The 20,942-nt window shown below is 40.6% G+C and overlaps 1 protein-coding gene and 1 non-coding gene across 2 annotated transcripts; one reads left to right on the forward strand and one right to left on the reverse strand.

The window, feature by feature from the left end:
* Positions 1-642: 642 nt before the first annotated feature.
* Positions 643-5,399, forward strand: LOC129777596 (uncharacterized protein K02A2.6-like). The gene is made up of 3 exons (XM_055783967.1): positions 643-715; positions 1,235-3,100; positions 3,209-5,399. The coding sequence occupies exons 1-3, from the start codon at positions 713-715 to the stop codon at positions 5,315-5,317; spliced, it is 3,978 nt and encodes a 1,325-aa protein (XP_055639942.1). The 5' UTR covers positions 643-712; the 3' UTR covers positions 5,318-5,399.
* A 14,992-nt stretch (positions 5,400-20,391) lies between these two features.
* LOC129780983 (5S ribosomal RNA) lies at positions 20,392-20,510 on the reverse strand. Its single transcript, XR_008744054.1, has one exon. It is a non-coding gene; the product is annotated as a 5S ribosomal RNA (ribosomal RNA).
* Between the last annotated feature and the right edge of the window lie 432 nt (positions 20,511-20,942).

Here is a 20,942-nt window from a genome sequence, read left to right on the forward strand (position 1 = left end):
GAACTTATTCATTATGCTCGAAGCTCCATTATGAGCTTCTACTAATCAAACAGTCGATAAATTCCCACAACTACTGTCTAGAATAAACTAGAGGAACTTCCAGAATTAGTCTATGCGTTAGTCGTTGTGTTCCATCAGAGCAATGCCAAACTTCATGTCTCTTTGCCAACATAAATTGTTGGAGTCTGCCTGGAATGTGCTATCCCATCAACTAAACTAACCGGATATTGCACCTTAAGATTATCACAAGTTAAGGTCCCTGCAAAATCTCTCAAGCATGCGAACTTCGACATTATGGACAGTATAGAAAACATCTTTCTTTTGTATATAAAACAGTTTTCGGCGAGAAAGCAAACACATTCTGAGAGGATAAAATTTTTAAGTTGTTTGAAAGATCTTGGAACAAAACTGTGCACATAAATTTGAATAAATGTATGCTGCGTATGAAAATCATGTGTTTGTGTCTCCAAAATTCGTTTCGAAATTTCCGGACTGTAGTATATTAGTCATCAAGAATCTTTGTCTCGGTTAAAATAGAGTTACCTTTCCGATTAACATACTTTGGTTTACTGAGAGTGTAGTAGTGAGAACATACCGAAGATGAATCGGGGAGCAGTATCAGCAAGGGATTGGTGTTACGACCAGCGAGGTAGGAGGACGCGATACTACAACCTGGCGACTTGGAGGGATTAAATTGCGAAAAAAAAAGAACATGGTAAGCATAGCGGAAAATTGTAAAAATCTATATAAAACACTGGAAAGTGCCATTACGGGAATGTTGGGCGTTTAATTAGCAAACAATATTCTCTTTTGGGGAGAAATTTCGAGTGCGTTAAATCCTATCCCAACAGCAGCGGCGTTGGATGAATTCCAAGAATTCTGCTTGAAGTATGCGATTGTTCATGTTGAGTGATTTTTTTTGGAGGTTAGCGGGAAAAAAAAAAAAAAAAAAGTTTTCCCCGAGATTTTTTTTTTTTTTTGCGAAAGCCGGTAAGGGTTTTCCAGGATAGACTCTCCTGAAATTGGCGAAAATCTCAGGGATTTTCCATGTACTGGTTGATTGGAGTGGTGAAAATTGTCAGAATTTTCCGATACAAAACATGAAACATGCGAAAATTTCCAGAATTTTCCACGAATCAATGAAAACCGAGAGAGGGTTTGGAATGAAGTCGGTGCCTAAGCTAGGGACCTGGAAGAGGTTTCTAAATGGTGGTTGTGTTTGTTCCAATTCCAGATGGAAGATTCACGTCCGGTGCCACCGTTCAGGTGCAACCAGATCGAGACAGGCAAGTTGGCCAAGGAATGGAGATCTTGGAAGGAATCTCTGGAGTGTTACTTTGCGGCATACGGAGTAATGGATCAGCAGGTAATGAAGGCGAAGCTACTGCATCTGGGTGGACCAGCGCTTCAAACCGTGTTCAAGAACCTGAAGGATCGTGACCATATGCCAGTTGTTTCCCTTGTTCCAAAATGGTACGATGCAGCGGTCGATAAATTGGATGAGTTTTTTGAGCCTCGGCACCAAACTACATCAGAACGTCGCAAGCTACGCCAGCTCAAACAGAAATCCGGAGAGAGATTTGCTGACTTCATAATCCGATTGAAGCAACAAGTTTCGGAATGCGGTTTTGAGCGTTACGGAGGCGAAATTGAAGAAATCCTAACGGATATTTTCCTCACCGATGCGGTGGTAGAGGGATGCAATTCGAACGAGGTTAGAAGAAGGATTTTGCTCAAAGACTTGCCATTCGCCGAGATTGAAGCTCTGGGAATATCATTGGAAGGTGTGGACCATCAAATCGAGGAAATGAACGAGCCACCGCAAAAGATTTGTCGAGTGGGTCCGTCGAAGGAACGATTTGCGATCAACAGAGGTACATCGGCAAAGTCCAATCCGGCGCGGAATAAAGCGTGCTACAACTGTGGCAGGGCAGATCATCTGGCCGCTTCGAAGTTGTGCCCAGCTCGTGGCAAACAGTGTAGAAATTGTCAAATTTATGGCCACTTCGAACGTCTGTGCCGTAAGCAGAAACAGCATACTGCGCCTGTTCAGGGCAGTAACCAAGTTCGGGCGGTTGAGGATGAAAAGCAGATTCCTAATGTTGGAAGCAACGCCAAGGAGGAAGATGAGCAGGACAAGGTATACTATGCTTTTTATTCCGGCAATGAGAGCAATGTTCTGACGTGCGGCATCGGTGGCGTTGATGTGGACATGCTTATTGACTCCGGCGCCGACGCAAATTTGATCAGCAATGTTGCCTGGTCGAAACTGAAAGAGGAACGCGTAAAATTGATTTCATCCACGAAAGGAAGCACCAGGATTCTCAAGGCCTACGGAAATAACGATCCGTTGAAGATTTTGGGGACGTTTGTAGCGGAGTTAAAGGTTGGCGAGAAAACAATGCAGGCTGAATTCCTAGTCGTCGAGGGTGGACAGCGTTGCCTCCTCGGTGACACTACGGCAAAGAGCTTGGGAATCCTTAAAGTTGGATTGAATATTAATCAGGTCGACGATGCACCATTGCCTTTCTCGACTATTAAGGATGTCAAAGCGTTCATTCACATGGATCCGAACATGGTTCCTGTGTTTCAACCTATACGCCGCTTACCTTTGCCTTTGGAAGCAGCTGTCAACAAGAAGTTGGACGAGCTACTTCGACGTGACATTATTGAGCCGAAAAAAGGGCCTACCACCTGGGTATCCCCACTCGTCGTTGTAGGAAAGGCAAACGGTGAGGTGCGGTTGTGCTTGGACCTTCGCCGTGTGAACGAGGCGGTTCTCAGGGAGCATCATCCTATGCCGGTGGTTGATGATCACATTGCGCGCCTAGGTAGAGGCACAATCTGGAGTAAACTGGACATAAAGGAGGCCTTCTTGCAAATCGAGCTCGACGACGAATCTAAGGACGTGACCACCTTCATCACGGGACGAGGACTGTTCCGTTTCAAACGGATGCCCTTCGGTTTGGTGACTGCACCAGAGCTCTTCCAAAAGGCTATGGATGAGATTCTAGCCGGGTGTGAGGGTGTAGCCTGGTACCTCGATGACGTCATCATCGAAGGGAAAAATATGGAGGAGCATGACGCACGGCTCAGTGAGGTAATTTAACATGTTTTTGATTAACAATAAAGTAGATTTGATGGATTTCGACTAGAGCTTGTTTTATTCAGTAAATGGCGATTCCTTACAAAGTATGAATTATTTCAGGTGATGTTTCGTTTGAAAAGTCGAAATGTGGCACTCAACTGGGAAAAATGCCAGTTTCGTGTTACCGAGCTAGACTTCCTGGGACACAGAATTTCTAGTAAAGGGATCCGGCCATCTGCCACGAAGATGCGAGCTTTGCTATCTTTTCGTGAACCTCAAAATGAACAAGAGCTCCGCAGTTTCCTTGGCTTAGCCAACTACATGAATAAGTTCATACCGAATTTGGCAACCATAGATCAGCCTCTACGAAAGTTGTTAGCAAAGGATGTCAAATTTGAATGGTCAAAAGAACAGGGTGATTCTTTCAACGAGATTAAATCGGCTTTAAGTAATGTCCAAAATCTGGGATTCTACAGATTAGAAGATAGAACGGCCGTCATTGTTGATGCAAGTCCGTATGGGTTAGGGGCACTGCTAGTTCAGTTCAATCGACATAATGAGCATCGCGTAGTAAGTTTCGCTTCCAAATCGTTGACCGAAACTGAGCGTAGATACTGCCAGACTGAAAAAGAGGCGCTGGCTATTGTCTGGGCAGTAGAGCGTTTTCAGTTTTATTTGCTAGGGAGATCGTTCGATATTATGACTGATTGCAAAGCATTGGCGTTTTTGTTTGCAATCCGTTCCAAGCCGTGCGCACGAATCGAACGCTGGGTATTAAGGCTACAAACATTTGACTACAGGGTGATACATATCGCGGGCAAAGAAAACGTCGCTGATTCCTTTTCCCGCCTGGCGGTACAAACTCCCAGACCATTCGACGTTAACGAAGAGATAATGATTCAAGAAGTAACTATGTCAGCTCTTTCTTCTACAGCCCTTACGTGGAAAGAAATCCAAGATGCATCAGTATCGGACCCTGAAATCAAAAGCGTCTTGGATTCTCTACTCAAGGACCCAGATAACTTGCCTATTGAATACCGGGTGGTGACAAATGAGCTGTGCCAGTTTGAAGATGTTTTGCTCAGAGGGGATCGGATTGTTGTTCCGAGATCTCTAAGGAATAGAGTGTTGTCTGCCGCCCATGATGGTCACCCGGGAATAACGATGATGAAGAATCATTTAAGGTCAAATGTTTGGTGGCCGAAAATGGATGCAGATGTTGAGAACTACGTAAAAGGCTGTAGAGGATGCACTCTTGTGGCAGCACCAGATCCACCGGAAACTATGTCGCGCAGTCAACTTCCGTCATATCCTTGGCACACACTGGCGGTAGATTTTCTTGGTCCATTGCCGGATGGACAAAGTCTGTTCGTAGTGATTGACTATTATTCTAGATTTATCGAGGTTTGCGAGATGGAGTCCACCACAGCAAACGATGTGATTAGAGAACTGGCTATTATGTTCGGAAGGTTCGGCATCCCATCGTTTATTAGGGCAGATAATGCTCCTCAGTTTAGTGCTGAGTGCACAGAGTTAAAAGAGTTTTGTGAGTCAACTGGATTCAAAATTGTGAATACAATCCCTTACTGGCCCCAGTCGAACGGAGAGGTAGAGCGGCAGAATAGATCAATTCTGAAACGACTCCGTATCGCACAGGAGTTGGGTCTGGATTGGAGAAAGGAATTGCGTGATTACATATTGACGTATCATTCGACGAAGCATCCATCTACAGGGAAACCACCGGGAGAACTTATGTTTGGAAGGCGCATCAAAAGCAAGGTACCATCGATCATGATCTTCAACGAGGATGGCGCAGTACGTGAGCGTGATGCAGTGGTAAAACAAAAAGGAAAGGAATATGGAGATGGTAAGCGAAAGGCCAAAAGCTCCAAAATTAAGGAGGGTGATACGGTACTGGCGAAACGTATGCGGAAGAGTAATAAGCTGGATACTAACTTCAGTAACGAGGAGTACATCGTGCAGAGCAAAGTTGGATCTGATACAATTATAAAATCTACAAGCTCTGGTAAAGAGTACAGGCGAAACTCAGCTCATTTGAAGAAAGTATTAGTCAGCGTTGAACATAAAGATTTAGAGGATCCGCAAGATGGCTCCGTTTCCGAGCCACAGGTCCGAGATGATGATCCTATCGATCCTTCTTCTGCAGGAGTACACATGAAAAGAATACGAAAAGCTCCCAGTAAATATGATGATTATATTGCTCATTAAAATGTAAAAAGTGTTTAAAATAAATAACTCAAAAGGTAATAGTTTTATTCATTTTTATTCCAAGGGGGGGATTGTAGTATATTAGTCATCAAGAATCTTTGTCTCGGTTAAAATAGAGTTACCTTTCCGATTAACATACTTTGGTTTACTGAGAGTGTAGTAGTGAGAACATACCGAAGATGAATCGGGGAGCAGTATCAGCAAGGGATTGGTGTTACGACCAGCGAGGTAGGAGGACGCGATACTACACGGACAACACAATATGAGCATTCTGATTTCTCCTGATTTTTGAAAATAATAGTTGGCAACCCTGGTCAAAGGTATTGACACACTGTATTGCAAGTTTGTACATCATTAAAATTTAAAATAACAGAAAATAATTTATCAATTATACAGGGGTGTCCGTCTTTCCCGACTTCCCCCCATACCTCAGACACGATTCATCAGACATCCAGACGGTCGCGACAGCGATGCTCGAAAATGGGTTCTCTCAGCGCCGGTAGAGAAATTAAAAGAAAATAATGTTAGGTTTGTAAAATGATAAACGAACTAAACGCATACTGATCTATACGAGCGTTCGGTAAAACAATAATATTTTCAAATCAACTCTCAGCCTTAACATATGACGTTGGCTGGTGTCACTAACAGAAGACGTCGCAGTCACGTAATTCATATCTCCGTTCGATGCAACGTGACATGTTGCATCATTATCGATACATTACTTGTTAAAAAGAACTTATGAACGAACATAAGTTACTAGTTTCATTCGACCATCGAAACGCGGAATTTTCATTTAGCATTTTCATCCATTTTCCAGCTGATTAAAGGTTAGTTTCAGAGAATGTATAGTTATCTTCATTGTAATAAGTTTATAGAAATATCTCCTATCGATCGATGCAAATATCTCTGCGATCTATCGGGAAATGACGGTACTTAAATCGCAGTATTTCTCCTCTCTCAATACCCGTAGAACGAATGCTGAATTTGATTCGTGTATTTCAGCGTCTTTCGGAGGACAACTGAACTGTAAATGATTGAGAAAATTCACGCACATAAAATAACGCTCACTAGAATTAGAATTTCCTTTAACTATAAATTTCCTAGTATTTCTACCAAAACTCATTATAATATAAAATTATTTTCAGACACAATTCTCGTTCAATTTTACCCACATATTTATCCGTTACATGGAATAATTGTTTGATACAGAAAATATGATAGAATAAAGACAGACCTCTCCCCTCTTCTCCCCTTAGAGAGGGCGGAGGAGTGTCTATTCACCATAGAAACGTTTCGTGCCCCCTAAAATCTTCACATGCCAAATTTGGCTCCATTTGCTTGATTAGTTTTCGAGTTATGCAGAAATTTGTTTTTCATTTGTATGACAGCCCAACCAAAGAGAGGGAGAGGAGTGTCGAACCACCATAGAAAAATTTATTGCATCCTAAAACCTCCACATGCCAAATTTGGTTTCGTTTGCTTGATTAATTCTCGAGTAATGCAGAAATTTGTGTTCCATTTGTATGGCAGCCCCCCCTAAGAGAGGGGGGAGGAGTATCTAACCACCATAGAATCATTTATTGCGCCCTAAAACCTCCATATACCTAATTTGGATTCGTTTGGTTGATTAATTCTCGAGTAATGCAGAAATTTGTGTTTCATTTCTATGGCAGCGCTCGGCACTCGTCGTCAAACCATTCGTTCCGTTGTCCTCGTTGTTCATACCCTATGACGGTCTCTGCTGTGCTGCTAATTGCCGCTTTCAAGGTGTTCCAGCATTCATCGAGGGGAGCAGCATCCAGTGCGTCAACCCCCGGTAACGCAGCTTCAAGATGCTGCGAGTATGTCGCAGCAACGTTCGGCCCCTGTAGTCGTCGTAGGTGGTACCGTAGTGAGCGCTGATGTCTTATGTTATTGACGACTGACAGTTTAGAACGCAGTTTGACCATCACCAGGTAGTGGTCTGAATCGATGTTAACGCCACGATAGGTTCTGACGTCGATGGTATCTGAGAAGTGCCGACCGTCTATCAAAACGTGGTCAATTGTGTTTCTGTTTGCTGTGGTGATCACCAGGTGTAACGGTCTTCGAGGTTGGTTCGCTGATGAGCGCTCAACCTACCAATTACCGGTCTGAACTCCTCCTCTTGGCCGACCTGAGCGTTCAAATCACCGACAAATTCGGACAAAATAATCGCTTCAAAGAAATCCAGTAAATCCAGATGCAACGACATGAAAATCGGTACGCTGCTTCCACCGAACAGAACTGCACTGCTGTTTTGGAATATTCCATTCTCGTTTCGAGCCGTATGTGTTATCAGCATCAGGAATGAATGTTGTTTATTCGCTAGCTGGATTGAGACTGTGATTTCAAATTGCGGTTAGCTTAAACCAAACTTAAACCAAACAAGTTGGAAACGGAAAAAAACGAATGCATTAGTTGCTCGTTATTGAAGGTAAGCACACAAATGGGCAGAACAAATGTATAGGAAAATGGCTCAATATCCAATTTTCCTTGATTTAAACCGTTCACGTATTAGGAAATAGAAAATGTACGATGTCTGTTCAAAAAGTATCGCGACTTTCGAATTTACGCGGGTTACGTATATTCGATTATATATATTTTTTGTGACATTATGTTGGTACTTATGACTCTCACTTAAGCTGACAAGTGGATAGTGCGGGGCGATGGTGCGCACGGGGCAAAATTGCGCATTGGCCTTTTTGAATCAAACGAGCATAAAAATTCTACAATAGTGTATACGATCGATACATAATTACACCAGCAGCTCACACATTTAAATACGATACATTTCATGAAAGTGGCGAATAGTTATGAAGTAAAAAGAGTTTTGCGATGTTTTGATCTAATTTTTTCAGTTTTGGACATGACGATTTACTTACCTAAAATAACTGGAAAGTTCGGAACTACACTGTCACGGAAATCTTCATTCTATAGTAGATGATAATGCGTGTTCGTTTTTGTGAAAAAGTTCAAGTTCAAGATAGTTATTTACGAGTGAGCAGTCTGAGGATCTGGCGGACCACTGCAGGGCACTAAACAAAGTTTTCTATGGTATGACTCTCAAATATTTACGGCTTCTGGTATTTGATTTTACGGAAGCCAACAATCTCCAGCACGAATTCAACCAAGTTGCAAAACTGGCAGGGAGAGATTTTGATTCTAGCTTCATGAGGAACCATCGTCTGTCCCTTCGAACCCCTCAACAGCGCAACGAAGCAACAGCGCTCTAAGGCAAAGCGTCGGAATCCTCAGAACCGAAATCCAAGATGATGAATAAAAATAAACAATTGCTTAAAAATAAATTAAAATGAATTTAAAATGAAAAATCTTTTTATTTTCACCATGCATTCAATTCAATAACGGTTATGTTTCGTTTATGTTTATGTTTTCACAATAAACTTCAAAGAAATATTGTTTTTTTCAACAACAAGTTTCAAACAAATCAAGTGAAGGTAACTATGTATTTATAAACTTGATCTATATTAATAAAAATGATTTGGTGTCCGTTCCTCACGATTTAACTCAAGAACGGAGAAACGGAGTATCAGGATCAGGAGTATCAGGACTGATGCGTCTTAGTCTGCATCAGGTTTATATGTCGAAAAAGAAATTATATACAGCGAGTATAGATTACGTACATAAAAATAATATCTGTGGGAACTTGAGTGTTCGAAATGATTTATATCAATATATCAATTATGGGTGGGACGAAGTTCGCCGGGTCAACTAGTTTGTTAATAAAAATGAATTCTGTTTCAAATGTTGGACATTCTCGGATATCTTATATTGTCAGTCTCCTCCTCTCCTCCCTCTCAATAATTTCCACGTGGTATGGTCGACCATAACACTCACTCTTCTCCACCCATAAAAACCCACCGAACACCCCCCTCCTGCCTAATGGACGGTACCTACGCTCTTAAGTAATGATGCTTCTCCCGCTTCTGAAGATAAACGATGTATTTTTGGTATAAGTTATCTCAGAAGTTCAATTCAATAAGTGCACACCTTTGCTCACTGCGGTGCGCCCCTTTGCCCCCACTATTATCAAGAGTCAAGAGTTATTGAACGACAACAGTTAGGTGCGCACCTTACCGCATTACTCTACGGCTGTTCACCTTCGATTTTTGCCTATTGCAAAAATTGATCAAAGAATCTGTATCAAATTTTGAGTGAAAAACAAAATGAAGTGCGCGAACACATTGCGAATGTTGATTGTTACATCTGGTGAAGCTACCTTGGAGCGAAACAACGTTTATCGGAGTTCAAAAAAATGTTCTCGGAGGGTCGAAAACATGTAAACGACGCAAAGCGTGCCGAAAGCCCGAGCATGTCAATAGCTGAACTGAAATCGAATATAAGTAATCCGTGGGTATACAAAAGTCGTGATACTTTTAGAACAGCTCTTGTAGATAGAGTGGTCCACTCTATCCCATTCCATTGAGCATTTCCATAGCCATATCCGCCATATATTTTGCTTCAGCACTACGAAGGGATTTCTCTAGAGATAGGCAATAGGTAAAAATCAAAGATGAACCACAACACGTGAAAGAAAAGCAGTTGTCAAAAATTAACTGAACATTCAAAATAGCCGTACTTGTAAGCATAAGTAAGAGACATGAGTACCAACGTAATGTCACAAAAAAAATCTAGAATCGAATATACGTAACCCGCGTTAATTCGAAAGTCGCGATACTTTTTGAACACACCTCGTATAGCATATTAACCCCTTGCCGTAAGATTTAATTTCCAACAACAGGGGCCAAACATGAGCACATTGAATTGTTTCGATACTCTGCTGAGTGTGTGTATCTTACTTGCGTAGCAGTCCCGCATCATCACACGTATCCATTTCACATCGATAGACGACGAGTGAGGTTCGATGTTGTACGTTCTGGCTCAGTCTAATCGCCACGAGTGTGGTTCGACGTTATACACGAAGGGGTTAATCATTCATAGTGAATTTTTGATTCGATCAGTGGGCATATCATTAGAATTCCTTTATAGCGAAAATAGTGATTAGAGTTAATTTTATTTGGAATATTAATGACGAAAAGAATGTAGCAATCGTGAGATTGCACGATGAATCATTTTTCACTCCCCGACCATCTTCATTCGGGACTGAGAGTGAACATAACAAAACAAAGAGTGGAAAACAACATTCAATGAATGAATACTCCTTTGGAAGGATCACACGAAACAAAATAACGAGTGAGTCAAAATAGACTTAATCTACGTGTGTGTATGATTTTGTTTCCCCTTGTACTCTTTTCCTTGTCAGCATTCACGTGCATATGAATCTACATTCCCGCTCACCAATAACTTGCGTTAATATGGTATTTTGCGTTGGCTTAGATCGTTTCAAAAAAAAAAAATGTCATTGCATTAGTGCACAGGAAACAACTCGATTTCAACTATCTACCTATATTTTACTGCCGCGATCGAGGCGATGGTTGCTTTTTGAGTGAAAAACGAATGATATTACAGAGACACTCGCTGTCTCAAGCAAAAGTTTCCAATTTGATTCTCTCACCATCTAACGTCATTCCGAGAGGCAAATGAGGGCAAAATGCAAAATTCTCTGAGAATAGATGAGCGGAATCGAGACAGTATTGTTCCGTTCAAATCGAGAATGATAGTTGCGAAGATGATAGGTGAATGTTTTCTGTCTCAAATAAAGTGAGGCATAAACGGTGAATAAAGGGGTGAGTTTTATCTGTGAGTGAGTGTTGTTGAACGAATTTTGATGCGATTTTTCCCATACCTGATTATCAAGAGACTCAAAAATACCTATATTATAAAATACCTGATTTTTTCGGCATTTTCCCCTTCTTCATTCGGTTATTTGTCGCATTCGGGTATTTGTCGCATTCGGGTATTTGTCGCATTCGGGTATTTGTCGCATTCGGGTTTTTGTTACATTTAAGTTAATGTCATTCGGGAATTTGTTACATTCGGGTAAATGTGCTTCGAGTAAACGTGTTTCGGGTGAATGGTATTCGGTTAAATGTTACACAGCCAATCGACTCATATATTTTCGAGTCCGAGTTGACAAAAATAATATTTTAAGGTTTTCTATGCAAGAAATCTTAAAAGGTAACTTTTTTAACGCTTTGAACACTATTTTGCCGGCATCCATGGATTGCATACTGACTTACATTAAATACCGTGGTTGATTCTTCCTATTTTTGTTATGTTCGCAACCTTCAGCATATCTGATTGCCGCGTAAACTCGCGCTAATTTTCAGAACAACCATATGTAATATGCTACCGATATTTTCCCGTATCGAGACGTATCAACCAGCAGAAATATTCCGATTCCGATTGACTATTCTGTGCAGCTGGGTTCAGTTGCGATGAGCGATGAGCAGCTAGCGATGAGAAGGGGAAGCGGGCTAAAAATGACGACCCATCTGAGACATTTCGATTCGCCGGCAATGGGCAAAATATCGTAAAATAAAATTGAAAATAATAAGCCGAGAGGACGTCGCTGATCGTGAGCGAGAAGCTGCGCGGTCTAAAGCACGAATGCTTGGCAGGAGAATATGGACCCGGGTAACTCCGAAAGCTCCGAAGAAAACCAAAAGACTTTTGCAACAGCTCCACTCTAAGCTAAGTTCGCTCGGGCTGGAGCTGCGGCTGTGGCTGCTGCCGCCGCGTTCCATCAACACTCACCGCATTCCACTGCTGGCGTTGGGATGGTTTGACGGTGATGATGAAGATGATGGTAGTGTGGCATCAAGGTGATGCTGGGCTTTTGATATTCACCAAAAATGCCTCGAACACATAAAACGTGTATATATAATAAAATAAAATGATATAAAAGACGAAGAAAAAGGAATATAAAAATTTATTTACGCTTAACCACTTATAGCAGCAGCAGAAACCAGCGAAAGACTTACAATGGTGCGAGAGAGTGAGAGAGAGAAGGAAGACGAGGGGATCTCAAAAAGAATGTTGCTAATAAGAAGTCGAAAGCCACGTGTAAGAAGAAGGCAAAATAAGAGGTGCCAAGAGCGGAGGAAGAAGTTTAAGGAAAGATGCTCGCTTTAAGGAATGTTTTGAAGATTTTTCTTATATTTTTCACTTATTTCTCCTTCGTCTTCTCGCTTCATGGAGTTTTATTTTTTTCGCTCGTACCAAGTTTTGTGTGTGTATGCCTTGCTCGTTTCGTGAACTTTCCTTCTTCTAGATGTTTGGTTGCACGGTTTATTGGATGATATGAGGTAAATAAAAGCACAACAAAAAACAAACTGGATATCGAATGTGCTTTAGCCAAATAAATTCTTCAAATTCCTTCCACATTGTATACACATATTGTGCGCTCACTTTGACTAGGGTCGTAATTTTGCATATTATCTTGCTTTCATTGAATTTTTCTACACAAACGAATGTAATTTTTGCCTTTCGTAGGCTGCGGGATACTGCAATCATTTCGAGGAGCTTAACTTGCTCGTATCTTTGATTTGTTTTGCTATTCGAACTCGCCAATAGCATCAGCGACCGCTGCAGAACGTATTTGTATACTTGTCATTGCACTCGTAATCATTACTTAAAGATTTACGAGGTAAATCAAGACGGTTTTATATGTGGAGTGGCTTCAAATGAACGGTTGTTGGATCCCGTTACCGTGATACGAAAAAGATAATCATTAATCTAACCCGTCAACAACAACACCTAAATTAATCCACCTTTGGTTATACTAAACTTTTTATACACACATTAATTCTTGTTTTTTTTTTAATATTTTGTCTATAGAATAGGATAACCCGTAGCTGCAAATGACATTTTTTTCTGTTGAAAACAAGCCAACATAACTTTCCGACACCTTATGCTCTCTCTTTACCAATTTCTTGAATGAAATGATATTAGTGTTTGATTCCTGCCCTACTTCCTGTAAAATATCAATTACGGCGAATATGCTCTTGGCAAATCACAAGGCTATGGGTGTTCCAATAAGTGTACGCGAGTATTTGAAGACGCCGAGAATCGGTGAAACTACTAAAAGTGAACGTTACCGGAAATAATCAATCGAGTTGACGGGTGCTCTGCTTCGAAAACGACCAAAATATCAGCATCACAAAGAATTTTTTCTCGATGATAATGTCCCGTCACTCCGAGCAAGACCGGCCAGGGAAACGGTTCCGCAACTCAAATGGAATGAACCATCGCATGCGGCTCATTCACTACACTTGGCTCCATCCGAATACGATTTGTTTTCATCTATGGTATATGTATTTTTATCTGTGAAGCACTCATGAATGTACAGCTTCCAATAACCATTACTTTGAAAAAAATATTGGGTGTGTCTTCGACTGGGTTTCGCTGAGTAAAAGTTCTCGACGAGTGATTGACGAGATTGACGAGAGTACAAATATTCCAAAACTTCATTGCAAAACAAGCTCTTTGATAATAGTTTTTGGGGTTCTGCCTAATTGTGCGGATAAGACGATCACTCGCTTCATCCATATGTGGAGGTCGATGGGTTGGAGCTCCAACTTGTGCAAGACGCAGAAAGCTCGGCCATTCATCCAAGTTGATCCTTTGGTTATTGTAGATGATAGATACTTTGGTTATTGTAGATGACTAAGGAATTAACCCGGTGTATCTCTCCTACCTTCGACGTTCCGTAAAACCATGGCGCTGGAATCGGTGCTGGAAATATGTGTTTGTAGATTAATGGCGAGGACAATGATACGGGTAGCTATGAACACCCAACGTTCTCCAATTTAACTTTTTTCAGAATTCATAATCAGTCCGAAATAATTCACCGTGCATGAACGGAAGTGAATAACCATGCGTGATGGCGGTATATTGCATTTTCAGTTTTTTTTCTACGCGGGAGAAAAAAACCGCGTTAATTGGAAAATCCGTGAAGGAGAGCGGACCCAAATATGGAACTCGATCTTTATTTTGAGTATTACTCAGCTCGTAATTAAGTTAGCAACCCGTTCAAACCCTTGATCTGTTGATAAAAGTACACAGTTTGACCCCCTCAACCCACGACCGCCTATCTTCAATATTTACCAAAATTTTTATTTTTGCAAAAACCTCACTTTCAAAATTAAAAAAAAAAAGTTTGCCAAATATGGAACGTTTTTTTTACATTAAAAACTATTGAAATACTCAGAAAAGAGGTTTATTAAGGAAATAACAAGTGATTATAATCATTAAAATTCACACAGAAAGCCATCTTGCTTCTGGTCCACGCCCGCACAATCCACATGGCACCATCTTTCGCACTTTCCGGAGCATTGAATCCAGATTTTTTTTTGGGTGGTCTAGAAATTTGGAAGTGCAATAAATGCAGCTCGGATTATCTTCGTCAAACTCGTCGAACAGGTCATCCGAAGAATCAACACCATCGTCATTGATATCGCCGATATCTTCCCTTTCGCTGGAAGAAGAGTACTCGATTTTTTTCGCGAGACGCGTGTTCTGGGCAGGTTCCTCGGTATCGGAGGCTGGAAAGTCTGGAAAGTCTGGAAAGTCTGCGTAAATAAAACCTCGTCACCTAAAATCGTCACCTGAGAATCGTGATAGGGTGCAGCACTAATTTTTCGTCATAAGCACTAAGTTCCGTCATATGCTCTGAGGGAGCATAAGGGAGAGATGTGAGCTGAGAAGGAGATGTGATATTTCTCTGGTTTTTTTACCACATAAAAAGGCAGGTTAAAAAGATGATAATTAGTGCGGATAACCTGGTTGACCATCGAACAACTACGAATGTGCAGTTTCCATAAGAAAAAAGTGATTGCGGTTGAGACGTTTCCTGACAAAGGTTGGAGTTCCACTTGGCCTTCGCGCCAGGAACAGATATCTACGACGTATAGAGGACGGCTGATTTGCTGCTTGACTGCGGTGAACAAATATTGCATTTCCGACCATTGCCGACGGGAAGAACTACTCAAGCAGAACTGAAGCATAATACTGAAGAGACATTATCGAAGACGGAAGTCTTGAGTGATGAACTAGACCTATTTGGGCAACATGAGGCGTAGTATCACTGGCCTCGGTCATACATGTACCAGTCTTTTACCTTACAAAAGCGGATTTTCCGCTTGTTCGCAGCGTCACGATAATACATCACTGCCCGTTAGTCACGGGAAAAATTACTCGAGCAGAACAGAAGCATTTCACAACGAGGAAACGATATCATATGCCCCAAAATCCAACCATTGAGTTCACAAGACCAGGAACGGGGAGTTTAAACTGCTTCTTGATCCGGAAACACTCGGCTACGGCATTCCTTCGCATTGCAGTATTGAAAGCGAGACCTGGAAGTTGTTTGAAGTCTTCAAGAACATAAGTTTCATCGTCCATTATGGTGCATGAACATTTTTGCAAAAACTGGGTGTAGAGCACCTTAGCACGGCTTTTTGCAGTGAAATTTCAATAATGGTTTCTCAATAATGGCAACCACCTTTCGGTCCATTTGTCGGGAGCATACCTTTCGATTTGTTCCGCTTCCAACCTTCCGATCCACAGTTAAGCGCTGGTCAAACGATTTGCACACACTAAACACGGTGCTCTTCTGCAGTTTTAGCTTTTTGGCGAGATCGCGTACCGACAGTATTGGATTTTGCTGCCGTTCGCGCAAAATGCGTTTGCGTCCACTTGATTCGACGCCATTTTACCGAACTGAAGAAGAATGTAAACATGTTGGACATCTAAATAAAGAGGAGGGTTTCAGCTGTCATGTAAGTGAAATTGATTAGTGAAATATTTCATAAACTACACTGAAAGAAAAGTGTCCGAAATTTCATGTGGACAGGCTTTATATCTCAAAACGTTCTGTATCAGCTTGGTACGAACGACGAATTTGAAGGTTTTTATACGGCGAATATTTTTTTTATCCGTTCCGTAAGGTTGTTGTACAACTTTGCTCCTAAATAGGTTACTCTTTTCTTTCCTATTTCCGTGTTTGATCTGATTACAGCAAAATTGTCGGCATGTCTGGTTAGTCGTGTCAAGTTACCTCTTCGTAAAACTGTATTATAATGTAATGAAGGGTTCTTGCTGATTTTTTTGCATTTTTTCCAAGATTTGCAATTTCTGAAGTACTTTTATTGGAAGCAGTGAATTTGTTTGAATACAAGTGAGCAGTGGGATACAGGAACAGTTTCCGCACAAACGGTGAAATTATCCGTAACAAAGTGTACAAGGAGTCAACTTTCCTTTTCAGAGCATTGGTATATGCAGTCCATTGCATAGTGCAGTCTAAGGTTAGTCCTAGTTCCAAATCATGGCCATGAATCGTGATCGGACTATGACCAGGAATACTTCTACTAGGAATGTGTATCATCATGTACTTTGTTTTCATTTGGTTTGGGGACAATTCATCTTCGCTAATGAATTCCAACAATGTTCGAGGTCTCCCTTGATTTGATTACGAATAGTTGCAGTATCTGTACCAGTATAACAGACAGCGGTGTTATCAGCAAAGAGACACAATTTGCCATGAAGTTTTAGTTATGTTGATCGTTAATGAAGAGCGAAAAAAAATAAAACCCAAGTGTAAATACTCGACATGGTCATGGTACAACGTTCGTAAAAGCCTTTAAATGGCCAAAACCACCATCTGTGCAGTGCTAAAACGTTTCAAGAAACAATTGTCTGTTTCTCGGAAGGTTTATTTAAGGCGTCGAAGCGGTGCAGTATATTGAAAACTGCTTCGGAATGTCGGCTTTCAAAGCGCATCCAGGACTTCCGGACGTAGATGTGAGCAACAAATTTGGTTCTGTTCGCAACACCGTTCGGAATACTATATACGCATTTGGAAAGAACAATCTTCAACCCAACAGCAAAACATTATGGCAAAAATGCAGGCACGGTGTTCACAAAATTCAACGGATGCATTCTTATGGACGATGAAACATATGTTAAATTGGACTTCAAACGGCTTCTGTGACAGAATTCTTGTGAGTCCAAAAACGATACGATGAATACGACAAACATCGTGTTTATAACTTCGCCCCCAAGTTTTTCATCAATACTGGTGGCAGCATCCTGCAGAGCTTGTTAGTGGTCATTTGCCATGACTTCTGATAAAGAAATTTTTTATTATGTTTAGTGGATATGGGGATAACGAGAAATTCCTCGTTTCATGAAAGCCAACAATGCTCCGTTTTCCGTTGACTGTAAAGAGTTTAAACAGTTGTATGAATCTATGTAGAGTAATGCGGGGCAAAGGTGCGCACCTCACTGTTTCCGTCCAATAACTCTTGTAATAAAAGCAAATAAAATTCCGTTTGTTTACCAAATTGTAACTATATATTACCTTCGAAACGTAGTACAAGCATTTCTCGAGTTGTGTTTTTAATTGGACAAATACATATTTAAATACAAAAAGACAAATAGGCACATTTGCTCCATAGTGGGGGCAAAGGTGCGCACCGTGCGGGGCATAAATGCGCACTTATTGAATTGAACTTCTGAGATAGCCTATACCAAAAACAAATGCTTTATCATCAGAAGCGAGAGAAGCATCATTAATAGAGAGTGTAGGCACCGTCCAGTAGGCAGGAGGGAGATGTTCTATGGTTTTTATGGGTGGAGAAGAGTGGGTGTTATGGTCGAACATACAACGTGGAAATTTTTGGGAGAGAGGAGACTGACAATATAAGATATCCGAAAATGTCCAACATTTGAAACAGAATTTTGTTTTATTAACAAACTAGCTGACCCGGCGAACTTCGTCCCACTCACAATTGATATATTGATATAAATCATTTCGAATACTCAAGTTCCCACAGAAATTATTTTTATGTACGTAATCTATACTCGCGAATGCATGGTGAAAATAAAAATATTTCTCATTTGAAATCCATTTTGAATTATTTCTAAGCAATAGTTTATTTTTATTCCTCATCTTGGATTTCGGTTCTGAGGATTCCGACGCTTTGCCTTGGAGCGCTGTTGCTTCGTTGCGCTGTTGTGGGGTTCGAAGAGACAGACGATGGTTCCTCATGAAGCTAGAATCCCAATCTCTTCCTGCCAGTTTTGCAACTTGGTTGAATTCGTGCTGGAGGTTGTTGGCTTCCGCAAAATCAAACGGCAGACGACGTAAATCTTTGAGAGTCATACCATAGATAGCTTTGACATTGCCTTGCAAGTGGTCCGCCAGATCCTCAGACTGCTCACTCGTAAATACCTATCTAAACCCCCCTAGGTGCTCGCTGACGCATCCCAGCAGAAGTAGAAATGTCAACAAAAAAAGATTCAAATCATAAATCACTTACAGATATGAGCCTCTTTCTCAGAGCTGATTTAGAAATACCGAGGTCTGTCGCAATTCGACGCTTCGAGACTCCCTCTCGAAGCCTCTGTCGGGCCATTTGAGCATTTCTGGAGTGCATTTCTTCAAATCAGCTTTCTTCTTGTGGGTCCCGTTAAAAATTTTGTTGAAAACATTCTATAAATTTCTTTCAGAGCAAAACGCTAGTGCGAACTTTTACCCCACAGCGCTGCTTTGCCTCACAAGCTATTTTTGAACAAATCGAATTCTTAAAAAAAGCTCTTGAACTTCTTCACAAAAACGAATACGCTCTATCATCTATAGAATGAAGGTTTCCTTGACAGTGTAGTTTCGAACTTTTCAGTTTTTTTGAGGTAAGTAAATCGTCATCTCCAAAACTGAAAAAAATAGATCAAAACATCGCAAAACGCTTTTTACCTCATAAATTTTTGTCACTGGTATCTTGTTTATATGTGCGAGCTGCTGATGTAATAATGTATCAAATGAATGCACTGTTGTCGAATTTTTATGCTCGTTTGCTTCAAAAAGGCTAATGCGCACTTTTGCCCCGCACTACTCTACTGGTTTGAAGATTACGCATTACGTATTGACAGCAATTCTACGGAGCAGTGAAGTGGCAAAATTGGTCAATTTTGCGCAGGAATTAATCTTACACAGAAACAAATAATTGCATGATTATCTGCTTGACGAAGCATCAGTCAACTGGAATCCAGGTTAGTTTATGTTCGGACCAGGGTTGCCACATATACAGAACTTTCAGTATTTTATAGATTTTCGCCAAATTTCAGATACAGAATCCTAATTTGTGACAGATACAGAATAATTGAATGTGACAACCCTGGTTCGGACTGCGTTTAAAATTTGTGAATTGTGAATAAAAAAAATTGATTATCTAGATGAGCTGAACTGTAAATTGAGAGGACCAACTTCTAAAATATTTTTTTATGATTTCATCTCTGCCAATATCTAGTCCCCATTTGTCGAGATAAATTTGGATATACAATAGGGTGCCAACGAAAACGGTTATCTCTAATTTTAAAAAGTTACCTCATAAAAAATGTTTACCACCTCGATAAAACACTCAAGGGGGGAGTAAAGGAAATCGGGGGTTTAGAAAAAAAAAGTTGATGCCAAATGTCTTAAAATTGCATTAAACGTCGAGATCTAGTGTCATCTCAATTTTTTTTTTGTCAAAAATCGACAATGGGATTTTTTTTGGTTATTTTTACAGAAACGAAACGTATGGATTTGGGTACCAATAAAAATAGTTATCTCGATTTTTTGTTCGGACGAAATATTTTTTTTTTATCCCATTTATTTATTTAAGGCTCATTAGCATTTTAGCTGTAACAGAGCCGAATTTTAATCGTGTACATGTCACAATGGTTATCATTTATCTATAATTAGCACATTACACAGTTGTCATTCGCCAGTATTCCTTTTATACTATTACATATAGTACATTCACACAGTAGCCATTTAGGCGTAAGAATATTCTTTCTGTTCTTCCATTATCCAGTTGGACCACCGGATAGCGCAGACAGTTGAATGATCATTGTTGAGTTATTTATAGAACAGCAGCCCGATGTGTCTTGCAAAGCAGAGCAGTTGTATGGATGAATCGATCTTATTTCGACCGTGGATCGATCTCCATCGCTGATGATTGTTGCGTGGACGTAGCTATGCTATAACAACACAAAGATGGTCAATGAGGGTCCTGAGTTTTGAACTCACGATCGATCGCTTACTAAGCGAACGCGCAACCAATGTGGCTACGGAGACCCCCTAAAGAAGATGCCAACGACACGCGACGTTCCCAAGCGGTCACCCATCTAAGTACTGATCGCGCCCGATGTTGCTTAACTTCGGTGATCGGACGAGAACCGGTGTTTTCAACATGGTATGATCGTTGACCGGACGAAATATTGATTCGCACGATAATATACCTTTTGCAAAATATTAGCTCATTCAAACCTCATTTATAAGTGTCGCAGACGTTAAAATTACAGTTTTTTGAAAAACGAAAGATCACCGTAAATCGGGGTTTAAAAAAAAATGTTGATGCCAAATGTTTTAAAATTGCATTACGCGTCGAAATTTACTGTTATCTCGAAAAAAAAAAATTTTTGCACATGGTGTTTTTTTCGTCTGAAAATTCGGGTTTTGAAAAAAAATTTAGATAACAGTAAATCTCGACGTGTCATGCAATTTTAAGACATTAGGCATTAACCTTTTTTTTTTTTTGAAAACCCCGATTTCCGGGGATTTTACGGTTTTTAAAAAACTATGATTTTAACGTCTGCAACACTAGTAAATGAAGTTCGAATGAACTAATATTTTGCATAG

This window comes from Toxorhynchites rutilus, chromosome 3 (assembly GCF_029784135.1).
Source record: "Toxorhynchites rutilus septentrionalis strain SRP chromosome 3, ASM2978413v1, whole genome shotgun sequence".
Classification (NCBI taxonomy): domain Eukaryota; kingdom Metazoa; phylum Arthropoda; class Insecta; order Diptera; family Culicidae; genus Toxorhynchites; species Toxorhynchites rutilus.

Bases quoted from the DNA above. Each gene is read 5' to 3' on its own strand.
- LOC129777596 (XM_055783967.1), top strand. The intron at 3,101-3,208 runs GTAATTTAACAT...GAATTATTTCAG, and splicing joins ATGACGCACGGCTCAGTGAG to GTGATGTTTCGTTTGAAAAG.